At 41.5% G+C, this 13,832-nt stretch overlaps 1 protein-coding gene across 50 annotated transcripts in view; it reads left to right on the forward strand.

Moving 5' to 3' along the window:
* CACNA1C (calcium voltage-gated channel subunit alpha1 C) overlaps window positions 1-13,832 on the forward strand; it is a 494,498-nt gene that overhangs the window by 284,432 nt on the left and 196,234 nt on the right. For all 50 annotated transcript variants that reach the window (XM_080576059.1, XM_080576022.1, XM_080576048.1 and 47 more), the window contains one exon: window positions 5,662-5,801. In XM_080576059.1, the coding sequence (XP_080432185.1) occupies window positions 5,662-5,801 (140 nt within the window). The remainder of the gene's footprint in view (window positions 1-5,661; window positions 5,802-13,832) is intronic.

Genomic DNA, 13,832 nt, shown 5'->3' on the forward strand with positions numbered 1-13,832 from the left:
TCTGCTGAACCCATATATAACTTCCATTTGATCCTAGCCAAAATTTTGTGTTAAAAAAAAAAAAGAGAGAGAGAAGAGAGAGAGAGAAAAGAGCTTTGGCTTGATCCTGAGCTTCGACTCAATCCTTCAGGCGTACGCATGAAGTATTTGTTGATTTGCCAAGGAACAGTTGGATATAGTGTATGTGGATCAGGTCTGTGATCATTCAAAACTATTAATATCCTCTCTTCTGTTGAATTCCATGGAAGTTGTTTAAGTGGATCATGGGCGTGTTGTGAATTACCAACTACTGAAGGCTGGCTTGTGCTACATACCTGTTTTATAATTGCTTATTTCAGATTAGCAAGAATTCTGCACTCATCTGGTTTATTTTTCTAACGTTGTGCATCTTTAAAGTCGCAGCAGATGACAGCATCTCCCATTTACGGCTATTAGTTGAAGATGGTATTTCTGCAGCACTCGGTATGTGTTTAACTTTGCTTGCAGAAAAGACTGTCATATAGGCACTGCCTTTGGTTGGAATGGACCGAAGACAGAGCTGATCATATTTGGAAATCTAGCCTTTCAGAAGCTGTTCTGACTTCTGATCACCAGCACAGGGGGTTATGTTTAGTGGAGTGATAACCACCAGCTTCCTTCTTCAGGCTTCTGTTGTCCTTGTCAGGTAAAATTAGATAGTGTTCTTTTGCTTGATTTTTTGGGGAGCAGGGACATTGTCTTAGGAACCACAGTATAACAGCAAAATAGGTTATGTTCAGCTATATGCTATCTTATCAGTCCTTTCTTTTTATCAAATGAATTGGAAATTATCAGTGCTTTCTGCAGTGACAGTAGTTTTCAGGAGTCAAAAAAGTCTAAACATGTTCGCTCTTTTTATTCCTTCATGTGCTTTTGTACTATTTTCGTGCATACTTAGCTGAAAATGTCTCCTGAGTAACCAGACACATTCAGAAGTAACTTGGTGTCAAGAAACCTGTCCTAACATCTTGTTTGTTGAACTGATCCCTTAAGTGCACGTATGTGGCTCTTCTCCACTGAAGGTCATATATTAATGCTAACGGTAGCCTTCAGGTCAGCATATTCACACAGCGAGGGTCTCCATAGCTCAGATGTAATGATAATTTGTAATCCAAAAACAAGGCACCTTTTATGCAAAGCCTCTGGACCATCTTTCCCAGCTCCGCAGCTCAGTCTCCCTACTTCCAATCAGCAAAAGTTTGTTTTCCCTACTAGGAAAACATCTGAGTGCTCTCAGAGCCTATTTATACAATTAATGCCAAAACATCCTATATGACAGAGGCTGTTAAAACACTGTTGTTTTCCTTGGATAACTGAGTATTTGCATTACTGAAGAAATGTATTCCGTTATGTTAGGGAAACACTGGGGAATAATAATGCAGACACTGACGTAACTTGGTCTAAGGTCAAACAGGCAGCTTTGTAAAGGTCCTAGCTGCGCAGGACTTGCTGAGCATTGCTTCAAATATATAAGATCTAGTTTTTAAAGCATGGTTTGTAGCAAGCAGAGCTGGGTGCTATCAGAGAGAGACAGCGATGTTTGAGAAAACCTGTAGTGACTGAATTTCAGGTTGCCACCTCTCTAGACTGGGGTGTATGAAATGCGAGGACATGACTGATTGGAGCCTTGAGTGACTCTTGCAAAGAAAATGTTATGACCTAGCAGTGCTGCTGTGTGGTTGGGGTTTGGAGAGCCAGGGATCAAGATAGAGCGAACGATTGTGGAGACTGTTTTTTCAGAAACAGCGCTGGTCTACTCACCCCTGTCATGACAGGAGGAAAACCTCATGGCACCCTACAGTACTTTACTGGGATTTCCTGTTCTCAGACTCCTATGAACCCAAGATGTTATTAGGTACAGTTTAAAAATTAAAAACAAAAACAAACCAATGACGTCTTCAGAAAGCACATGGGATTAGGGAGGCTTCTTACTTAATACAGTAATCCTCTTTCGGAAATATGTCTTAGAGGCTCAACAGTAAGTTACTGTTTGTTTCTCTGTTAAGAGTAAGACGATGTACAATTTGTTTCTTGGCAGTGTTAGTGCTGGCTAGTCTGTCAGCTAGGGTAGCTGATGCTCATGTCCTGTATCTCTAATGAAAAACAAAAACAAAAAGGAACGGTGGCGGAGCCAGCCCCCAAACATCTGTGTATGCTCCAGAGACAGGCCAATTTTAGAAAACTTTTGTCCCTCCTCTTCCTCCACTCATAGTTGTTTTTTGTTGTTGGTTATTTTTTTTTCTCCTTTTTGAAATGTTTTCATCACTACTGTCCAAGCAGGAAGCTCCTGCTTTGTAATTCTGCAACCTACAGTACTTTTCGTGTGTCCCAGCCACATCAGCACCGTTCCCTTCTCTAAAATATAATTGAAAAAATATTGTACCCTCTTTCGTACAGCTCCAAAATGTTTGCTCTCCTTTGATGCTGTGGTTTGGGTACAAGCTTTAAGGGGCAGAGTTGCTGGTATCTCCTTTCCTGCCCAGAAGGTAGGAGGCAGCCCTGATATTTCTTTAGCCTCATTTCTTTTGAAATGGCGCCAAACTGGTTTCTTAGAGGAGTTGGGGTCATGGACACTTTGTGATGCTGTGGGACATGAAGGGAGCCTGAAATACCTGGGCCCAGTCTGCCTAATCTGTGGGAGCAGAGCTCTGAATGAGCAGCCAGAACTGAAGAATCCCATTTAGCAGAGACGGGTCCATGGTTTTAAGGCTGCCAAGTGCTTCAGGTGTGCCTCTCATGTCTAACCTGAGGCAGGGAGCGGCTGAGTCACACCTGTAAGTTCGGCAGGCAAGGTGGCACCAGAACTGGGATGCGCCCAAGGTTCTGCGAGCCCATTGATGTTACCTCGCCGCGGAGTTCTACAGCTCTTGAGTTGTACAGTATTCGGAAGAAAGGGAACACAAATTAATTAGCAGGCTCTTCAAATTCTTCTCAATTCCAAGCAGGAATAGCTTCTTGAAATGGTCTTGGAGCAGCTGCACTGTTTAAGTTGGGCAGTATTTCTCCTTCAATTTTAGATCCTGAAATCATAATGTAAGTGCAGAAGATCATAAAATTTCTCTCCCCTGCTCAGCATTCTGTGTCTTATGTTCATTTCAGAGGCTTTTATAGAATGTTATTTTCATGGATCTTTCCACCTTAACCAGAGCATTGTAAAGACTTTATTCAAGCAGTTCATAGTTGTATATGGATATATGCATATAACTGTGTATAGATATACATACACGTGTGTAAGATTTCAGCATATTATAACCTCAATAACATGGTTCAACAAACAGTGTTATTGCAATAGCTAAACAGGAGCCTATCATCCCACAGGCATCTTCAGAGACAAAAAAGGATGAGGCTCCTAAACCCAACCAAATGGAACCTGTTAGGTGTTGAAATACTGGCTGCTGTGTGCAATATTAAATAATAATAATTAAAAAAAAAAAAAAAAAGATTTTTCGTCCAGAATTTTCCCAAGTATTTGCTTCCTTGGTCTTTTGATTGTATTACTATAGGAATTTCAATGAAATTCATGGAGCGGCAAGGCTCTTCTGGCTAGGCAGACCAGCACAGCAGGATGCTGCAGCCACAAAAGACGCAGAAACCAGAGCAGAGCACTGTCCCACAGGCACTGCAGGCTGCCTGCCTGCCTGCCCCACAGGTCGAAGCCTGGCCCCGTGTCCTGCCGTGCTGATAGAGAGGTGCGGCAGCACAAAAATGCTGCACCAAGGTTTCCCATCACACAATGATTTGGTCTGATTTTTTTTTTTTAAGAGATCTCCTGACAGCTTGGCTTACTTTAGAATGGGTGCATCGAGATTGATTGGTGGTGTTCGTTTTACTACGAGTAGTACATCACTTAGTACATGTTCAGTTGTCAGGGGCAGCGGAGGAAGTAGGGGCTGCCAGGTCAGTCCCTTCTAGGAGTATGAAAGCTCTTTTCTGCAGCCAAGCCTATGGCTGGACTACTGGATGTTAGCACTTAGATGCCAGTTCCTTAGCTAAGACACCAATGCACTTACTATAAGCAGAGCTGAGTAGTCATTAGTATTTTATGCTGTTATTTCGTTCTCTGATTTCAATGGAGAAAAATCCTTAGTGACCTGATCTATCTCTATGTGGGACAATGATGAGCAAATTCTGTATTGAGGGCATGTTCTAAAGTTTTATGACTGGATCAGATAACTACAGAACAATACTTCTTCTTTAGATATTCCCCATAGTAAACACTGGGGAATACTGCAACCATTGTGATAGCACTATGTCAGGGAAGACAGCAATATTTTAAAGCACAAGCACGTGTCTGCTACGATCAGGTGGAATTTCTCAGGCATGTAAAATAACATGTTAATGCAAACATGCCGATGAACTGGGTATTACAGTTTTTGATTAATGAGTTGTTAGCGAGATCCTGTTAATTACCTGGAGCTGAGTGGAAGAGGTTTAAATGGACAACTCAGTCAAATGATGAAATGATTTTTCATAAACCTGCACATTTGGTATTGCTGTATCATATGAAAAGTGTCATACATGCATTTAGCAGCACTTCTGGACAGAGGGAAAGGGCAACTGCAATTTGGAGCTTAAAAAAAAAAAAAGTGAGCTGCCTGATTGTCTTGCTGGGTATCCTACAAGATATGACTAAGAATGCCTCCTAGGCTGTTAAAATTTGTATTTCTTTCAGACTTTTGTTTCTTGAATGGGAATTTCTAATAACTTCTAATAACCTCAATTTAACTTTGGAGGGACCTAGTCTCCTTTAGCAGTCATCTTGTTTTCACATACTTCTTTCCCACTCAGCTTTTCACACAGCACTTTTGTAGTGATTAGCTAACGCTGCAACTTCCCTCCTACTTGGATGGAGGTCCCTACCACTTCTGCAGTGCTGCTATTCACACTCCACACTGGGGCTAAAAACCCAGAGATGAGAGACAGCGAGCCTGTGTACTGACTCCAAAGGGCTGCGTGCTTGTCCTGAATCAGACTGTACTGTCACTGGAAGTGACTTTGTTCTGATGTGCTTAATTGCAGCCCTCATTTCAGGGGGATATGTACATTTCTGATGGAATGACTAAATGCCTCTTGTGTTAGTCAGCCTGATCTGTAAACCGTTTGTCACCAATAGTCAGCCTACCTATTCCTAGCAAAAGAAAAGGGAGTCCCAAAGAAGGCAAAGTTTGACACATCCATCAGTCTCAGATGTGCCCCTCTCTATTTCTCTCTGCCCCTCTCTGCAACATTGCATCCAGCAGCGTTTGCTCTCCAGAGGTAGAAGAGGACTGGATACGGTTCATTCGCAGGGATGGCAGCAGTTGGCACTGCTCTCTGCAGAGAGCTGAGTGCTGCAACATGCCTGCAGGCCCTCTGCCCTCCTCTTTTTCACAGACTTGTGTCGTGGCCAGTCTCTGCCAGGGCAAGGGCAGCAAATTTCAGTCAAACCAAAATTTGCTGCCACTGTCCTGTCAAACTTGCTGCTGAATATGCAGGTTTGAGGAGGGAAGTCCTCTGGCAAGTCATGCATGTTAGATGTACCCAAGTGATAAGTCAGTGGGTTGGAGGCTGCATGGGTGGAATGTGAGAGAAGAAAACATCCTTGTCCGGCATTTGTAACTCAAGCTAACCATTGTCATTTTTGTTCTCTTCTCTTCTCTCCAGGAACGAGTGGAATATCTCTTTCTCATAATTTTTACAGTGGAAGCATTTTTAAAAGTAATAGCATATGGACTCCTCTTTCACCCCAACGCTTACCTCCGCAATGGCTGGAATTTACTAGATTTTATAATCGTGGTCGTAGGGTGAGTACCAGCATTTTGTCTTTGAATGCACTGCACACATGGGGACACCGGGAACCTGTGGGAGCATGAGGGTGGATGAGGGTTGGAATATTACTTCCGGGTGATGTTAGGGGTTGCTATCCATCATGACCACCACTGCTTGTCCCTACCTTGTTAACCCCCCTACAGACTTCACACCTTCTACCAAGTGTAACTGTCCAATCTAAAAATGCAGGTAACTCCCACTGGTTTTCTGCAGGTATAACTTGATTCATAAGGATTGACATTCAGTTGATGTACATTTTCTCTCTGGTATCCCTTGCTACTTAGCCTTTTCCAAGTCTTTTAGTGATTTGCGAGACATGGAAATTAAACTGCTCTTTGGTAACAGGAATAAAAACAGGAGTAGTGCAAAACTACTGGGCAAAGTAAAGTGCTTAAACATGACTGTGGTGGAAGAAAATCCCTTTTTTTTTTTTTTTTTTGCATGTCTGCGAGTATTAAGAATATCTAGGTGCGATCTTTTAATTAAGTTTAGAGTTGAATGAAAAATAAATTCTGCCATCTTACAAACTTTTCACAAAGAAGGATGAAAAATTTAAATCTCAAGTTTTCATACTCATACAGAAATAAGTTCTGTTGTTCAAGCACACTGTTCTGGTGGTGACCTCAACACTTTTGATTTTGGCCCTTTTGATGCTTTAACCTTTTTAAAGACTAATTGTACTATTGTGGATCAAATTGCCACCTTAAGATGCAACTTTCTGATCCCCTTATTCTTCTCTGTGTTTTTCAGGCTTGGCATTTAATTTATTTGAATAAAAACAAAATAAACCACCTTCTACTTTTTCTAGCCGAGGGTAAGAGAGAAACAAGGGTTTTGAATTGTGGTTGTTGAAGGGAAGGAATGAAGAATAAACTGCCCCTGAATACAAAGAGAACATGTTTTTCTTCTCCTGAGTAATTTGTCCCATCCTTCCACCACTCCATTGTTAAAACGTTTCATTGCCCACAAAAACTTTCAGTCTTTTCACCTTTTTCATAAGGAAATCCTACATCAGGTCCTAGGAAAAGCATTAAAAGGGACAGTCCCAGTGATCAACACTCCTCATAATCTCTGCCCCCAATCAAAGTCCATCTTGACTATTTTAATGATGGTCCCAAATAATTATGTCAGCAAACTTTGCTTTGTGCTACCTGTTCCCTACTGTTTTTCAGCATCTTGGGGAAAAGTGGGCAGAAGGAGAGTTTCCAGTGAGGGGAAGAGAGGACAAGTCATCTCCTACTCGGGCATAACTTTTCTGCCTGCAGCAGTATATTGTTGCCTTTGCCCTTCGTTCCTACCGACAGTCAGAGGATCCCACAGCAAATTAGTCATTAGAAATTGTTAAATCCCCAACCTCTCCACTTTCACTGTTCGATTGTGTAGCTGGTTCTGCCTTTGAAAGCCCTCAGACATGTCACCTGCTTGGGGATTGTTGCTTAAGATGAAGAAAGACTGGAAAACAGAAGTCCTATGAATATGATTGTTCCCTTTTAATTTCTATGAGAAAGACCTTTTAAAGAGCGGGCATATGTTACGTCTGCCTCTTCCATTGGAATGCAAGAGAGCAAGGCTCCAGAAATCACAGGGTGGCATTACATCTAGTTTAAGTGCAGTCCTCTTCAATTTTCCTACTAGGGCAGTTAATCAGCAAGATGATATGCAGGCTGAAATTAATTCCCCTGCCAATGATAGAAGCTGCATCTCTCAGCTTTTCTAACTGCTCTTGCCTCCAGCAGCTCTCAGTCTCTAGATGGGGAGCAAAAAACGTAACTGGGGAGGGATTACACAAGTATAATAAACATGGCCAAGACCCCAAGGTCTCTGTTAAATAGTAACAATCTCAAGTGACAGATTCCACTTCAAGGCCAGATGGGTTCCTTTGATGTTTATCTGTTTAAATTCACTCATACACTACTGCAGACTAGCTTTGTGCACTGCTTTTTCTCTCCACAACCTCTCTGCAAAATCTATGTGGCAATACCATCTGTTCCTGTTCTGCCCTGTCGTCTTTTCCCAGGGGCTGTCAGAAACCCCTCAGTGACATCATATTTAAATTTCAGCATGTTTGAATATTTTGTAAGAGAGGTAGCCCCATTAAAATAAAATAAAATAAAATAAAATAAAATAAAATAAAATAAAATAAAATAAAATAAAATAAAATAAAAGAGAGATAGAGAAGGAGAGGTGGAAGAAAAGTGCAAAAATACAGGCTCATAACGTTTTGTTGTGACACCTTTTTCTGACCATTGATGGAGTTGTTGAAGAAAGCTGAGTGATTCGGACTCAGCTGTAGCACTGGGCAGAGAGGGTTATTTGGTCTGGGAGGGAAGGGAAGATGTGGAACTAATACTGGAAGCATCAAAAATGACTGTCGTAATTGCCATTCATGCTTGTTCTGCCTTAGGCAGCACCTTCATTTTCAGTGATTGTTCTTGCTACAAAAAATAAAAAGGCTACGAGTGAAATACTTCTTTAAGTATTGTTGGAAGTTAAGGGAGGGGAAAAAAAAAAAAAAGAAAAAGACAGGTTTTATATACTTGTTTGTCTCTCAATCCACCTAGTATACACTGCTAGTATATCTAGTATACCACGTATGATGGTTCCTCTGTTCTCAACACTGGTGCGACCACAGCTTGGGTGACGTGTGTTCAGTTTTGGGCTCCTCACTGCAAGAAAGATACTGAGTTGCTGGAACATGATCAGAAAAGAGCAACAAAGCTGGTGAAAGGGCCAGAAAACAAGACATATGAGGAGTGTCTGAGAGAGATGGGGCTGTTTTGTCTGGAGGAAAGTTTGCTGAGGGGAGAATTTATTGTTCTCTACAACCACCTGAAAGGAGGTTGTAGCGAGGTGGGGGTCAGTCTCTTCTCGGGTGATAAATGATAGGACGTAAGGAAACATCTTCAAGTTGTGCCAGGGAAGGTTTAGATTGAATATTAGGAAGAATTTCTTCACAGACAAGGTGGCCTAGGGAAGTGGTGGAGTTCCCATCCTTGGAAGTATTTGGAACATGTAGATGTGATGCTTAGGGACGTGGATTGAAGGTGGAGTTGGTAATGTTAGGTAGATGGTTGGACTTGATGATCTTACAGAACTTTTCCAACCTAAATGATTCTCTGTTTAGGTCAGTTTAATATGTCTCGAAGAGATAATACAGCATAATTGGCTTCCTTGTATGTTTTAACATAAAGTGAGTAGAGTAAGAGGAACATGGTCATATATAGGGCCAAGTGTAAATTCTAGGGGAAACTGAAGACAACCGCTACATTTTCCGGAGAAAGGATGCACTTTAGACCTGCAGGCTTGTAACAGCTTATCATTCTTGCAGTGTGGGAGATCTGCTTATTCATCAGCTAAGTCTTTTAAAGCTTGATTCTAGCTTATCTTTAAATAGCCTATGACCCTGCTATAGTGGTACCATTAAATGTTGCTTTGAAGAAAAATGTCTGTGTGTGGGTATCAATCAGAGGCTCTGTGCATAAGAACATTATTAGTTAAGAGTAGAGATCACACCCATAAGCTGCCTAATGAGGCACAACCCACAGGCACTGACTATTAGTCAAATTGTTTCCTGCTTCTTTCAGTTTTACTGTTCCTCTTTTGGAAAACATAAAACTTTCAGATAAAACAGTGATGTCCTTTAACATTGGGCTGTTGAAGGAAATTTCTCGTGAGAGAAGACTAACTTGACAACGTTGTTCTAGAAGACTATATGTCTTTCCTGTCAGTGCTGTGGTTTGTCTGCCAAGTACAGTCATCCTCCAAGGACCCATAGCTTCTGCCAGAAAAAGAGGTGTCATAATTTGAAAGGCATTCTTACTTGGAAAGGTAAGCAGTGAAGGTATTTAGAAAGGATCTGAAATTAAGAACATATTGGAAAATGTGTTCAGAGTATATGTCTTTCCAAAGGCCTGTGGGGAGTTTCTAAAGGGTGGACCCAAACACTTCCACATTCATGAATCACAGGTGAACTGTAAAGCACAGTGAAAAAAAAATCACTGTACTTTACTATTTATTTATACCTATGAGGATTCATTCAGCTGTGTTTTTCTGCTGAGTTTTGGCCTTAGAAATACCAAACTCTCTGTTTCATTTTTATTTTTGGGAGGCCCTTGACAAGTTCTTTTTGATGCTATAAAAATCAGCATGCCTTCCCCACAGAGGAAATGAAGAGCTGTAGAGCAGGTTACAGCCCTGCCATGTTGCTGTTGGAATCATCTAGCAAAGAGAAAGCCTTTTAGATATTTCAGATGTCAAAAAAGAAACAGAAAAGTAAGAGCAAGAAAAACAGTGAGGCTGGCTTCATATGTCACAAGTAAATCTGAAACAAACAAACAAAACTGGACTGTGCCCGTACATGCGTTGAGTGTGACAGAAATTTTTCTGCTTTATAGCTTATGGCTGTCAAATGAATTTAGTTCAGGTGTAGTCATGTCATGGATGAAATTCAGAAATCAAAATGTTGTTAATTGTGCTTCTTCAAGGGAAAGTACTATATCCAAGTGAAAATGGGGCATTAATTTAGGCTGGCAGGATGTAGGTAGCTGGAAAGAAATATGATTGATTTCTGTGTTCTTTAAAAAAAAAAAAAAGTGAGATTTTTCAGTGGCCACAAGAGATTAACCCCCTTGCATTTTTATACCATCCAAACTTTGATTTCTGTGTGAGCACAGAATTCTCTCACACCTTGCTTGAAGCATGCATTTGAGCTAACTCACCTACCTGAGAAAAGAAAGAACAGCATTTTTCTCCACCATACCTTTTCCCAGAGGTTTTCATCAAAGAGCAGACTTTGCCATATAAATACAAAGTAGAAGGACTCTGGCCTCATATTTTATATCAGTACCTTAACATCCATCCAGCTCTTTTAGGACTGTAGAACAGTTAACTGACAAACTAGGAAGATTTTATAGAGCTTTTAGAAAGTACCAATTGTATGTGGTTGTGGGTTTTTCTCCTGAAAGAAGATGATGGAAGAGACAGTCAGAAGCCCTACCTTTCTTCTGTGTCTCATCATCTGTAGTGTTTAGGAAGAGGACTTATTTTTTCCTCTGGGTCATAACGAAGTTACTGCCAAAAAAGTATGTGGTAGATGTAAGCTATGAATCATAGATCTGCCCATGCCCTAACTCAGGAGGCAATATGGACAACAAAGTATGATAGGCAGAACGTACTGTAAATTTGAAGAGTGGAATAGAGATCCAGTAGGTCAGATTGGACACAGTGTAGACCTCAATATAAAAGGGAAAGACATGAAATACTACATAAGAGAAGCAAGAAGTTGTATTGCAATAGTACAAAAGCTGGATTAGTATAGAGGGAGATATTAACCATGGGTTAAATGCATTAAAGCAGGATTAGCAGGAGTAATGCAATTCAAGTTTAAATGTGGGTTTTTAAATGAGGAGATGCGGGAATTGATGCAAATTATTCCTGAAGGAGTAGGCAGATGACTGTGGATACCTCAAGATAGCACATTTAGCAGATTGGTACTGGAGCACACAAACAGGGTTAACTGGCCTGCAGCAGAGCTGCATTAGTCTCAGAAAGCAGGTTCCAGCTCCGCTGGAATGAGTGGCCTTTCTGGCTATGTTTCTGTTTCTCTGGAGTTAATTTAGGATATGCATAGCTTTTCCTAGGATGCAGAATTCCAGAGCAGCCAGTGATTTACTCGTTGCACTAGTGGCAGGAGAAATGTCCTTGGTGCAGGGGCAAGAGCTGCTGTTTGGTAAAACCAGGGGTCCAGTGATACTGGGGAGCAGGAGACCAGACCTTCAGTTATGCGCAAGTGCTGACTCAGTTCTTTGAGATTTTTTTTTTGTTTTCAGCATTGCAAGAGAGCTGAAAAACAGTGTAGGAAACCTTTTGCAGTGAATTCTTTTTCCTCCAGCAGATCCCAGGAGACTGGGACTGTTGTATGGGAATGTCACTCATCATCTACTATGGGAATTGTGTTGACTAGGAAGATAGAAATGTTTGAATACGAAATAGAGCACATTGCTAGAGCTTAATCACTAGTCTTCTGGAAATATATTAGGCCAAATTTGGCCTACAGTGTTTCTATTATGAAGACCAACAGAAAATTGTGACTCTGTATAATTTGTATACATAGCTCAAGGAATACGTATGTTCCAATAATTCATGTTCCTTGCCTCGGCCCTTGTTTATCTCTCTGTGATGTCTATAGTCAACTCAGTATTTCTCATAGGCTCTGTTTTTGTCTTCTCTGCATCCTGCTTCTCTGTCTGCAACACCTACAAACTCAGCATCCAACCTCCCCACACACAGTTTTTCCCACGCTTGTTACCTAGTTGTTAAATCTTTCTGCAGTGCTTGAAGTTGAGGCTTTGAATAGATTCAGATAGGAGTTCCTCAGTCACAGCTGACAAGTTTTATAAGACTCTCTATAAGAAATTAAAAAAAAATACCAACTGCTTAAGAAACTAATTTCACATTTGCACTCTACTAATCCATGTTTTTGTGTGGATTTAGTGCTGAGGAAATGTGCTGGCTTAGATGCTTCAGTAAATGAATCCTTTTTCTATCCAGGACACGCTCCCTATATTTGTGGCCCTATCAGCAGGTTTCAAGCACAGACTGCAGGGGTTGGAGCCCCTTGCAAAGCAACCAGGCAGCTCAGTCTCTGCTTTCTATGCAGTTTGGGGGCTCTTGTGGAGTCTGCCAGTTAGGGAACATGGATGATGAGATCCTGAGAGAGGCACTGCAGACTGCAGCATCTGAGAGAAATCAGCCAGTGCTGAATCCAGGGCACTCCAACCAGGCTGTTCCTTGCATCCCAGACAGCTTCAAAGTTACATCTGGTACTTCCATGGCATGCTACCGGCCACAGGGGCTCTGCCATTCGCAGGCAAGGTTTTCTACAGAGCCCCAAACATCCATTTAGGCTGGAACAGCTTTTAACCTCTACTGAATTTGGCTGGGTTCAAACTGATGACTTCAAGGCTGAAAGCAATGTCATTAGCAAATTCATGAGGAATCCGTTCTCCCCCAAAGGTACTAATGTTTTACCAGAAAAATGGAAGCTGCTTCCTGAAAGCTAACTTATTAAATCAGGTTCTTATTAACACATAGGGTGAGCCTCCAGCTCTTTCACAGAAGAATATTATCTTTCCTGCCTTGCTCTGCCTTTTCAAATATGTTCTGACTGAGACATCTTCTCCTTAAAGCAGCTACTCCTACTAGCAAGATAAAACATTAAGACTGGTATAATAAGATATTCTAATAATAAGACTCCTACAGTTTTGTGCTTTCCATAGCCACTGCATCAAGGGGTTTACAAATGGATACACAAGCACGTAATGTGAGCACACTCCCTTATCTAAACATTTGCACCTTGAAGAATCCCTGAGTTTTAAACCCAGTTCTACCTGCAGTGACCTTGGTGAATCTAAATTTCTTGTAAAATGGGTGACAGATAATTAACGATTGGGTTAACGATGAATGATGATTTTTTCCCCAAGGTGGATGGCTGGTTAATAAAGATAGCAAAGTATTGGCAGCAGAAGGGGCAAACCCTACAATTTGTGGTTTCTTGCCTTTCCACTCAACTCCCAGGGAGTATGTCCTGACTGTCTGGTAAGGGCAGCCTGGAGGCTGCCTTCAGAACCTGACCCACATGCTCTGTAGTTGGTGAGCCTTCAAACTCATCATGAAGCATGGCCAGAATGGCCATCTCAAAGCATCCAGGGCAGGGAGCACACGACTAGGTGCCACCAGGCAGGCTGGCCGCTGGGGCAGTCTATAGCTGGCTGCAAGGAGCCACTGGGCTGAAGGAGGAGCATGCTGTGTTTATGTCTGTTCCAGAAACAAGTGTTTTGCAAATGGTATAGACATCACCATTAGGCTATTGCATATGGGAAGAGTCTGTCTCTCCTCCACCATATGCGAATGTCGAGTGAGATGTGTGACACTCTTCACAGGTCTGTGAGATAGTTTGTGTGCTATGATGATGATGATCTCTGTTCCTGTTTAGCCCAAGCCTTGCT

This window comes from Anser brachyrhynchus, assembly GCF_964034855.1.
Source record: "Anser brachyrhynchus genome assembly, chromosome: 1".
NCBI classification, from domain to species: domain Eukaryota; kingdom Metazoa; phylum Chordata; class Aves; order Anseriformes; family Anatidae; genus Anser; species Anser brachyrhynchus.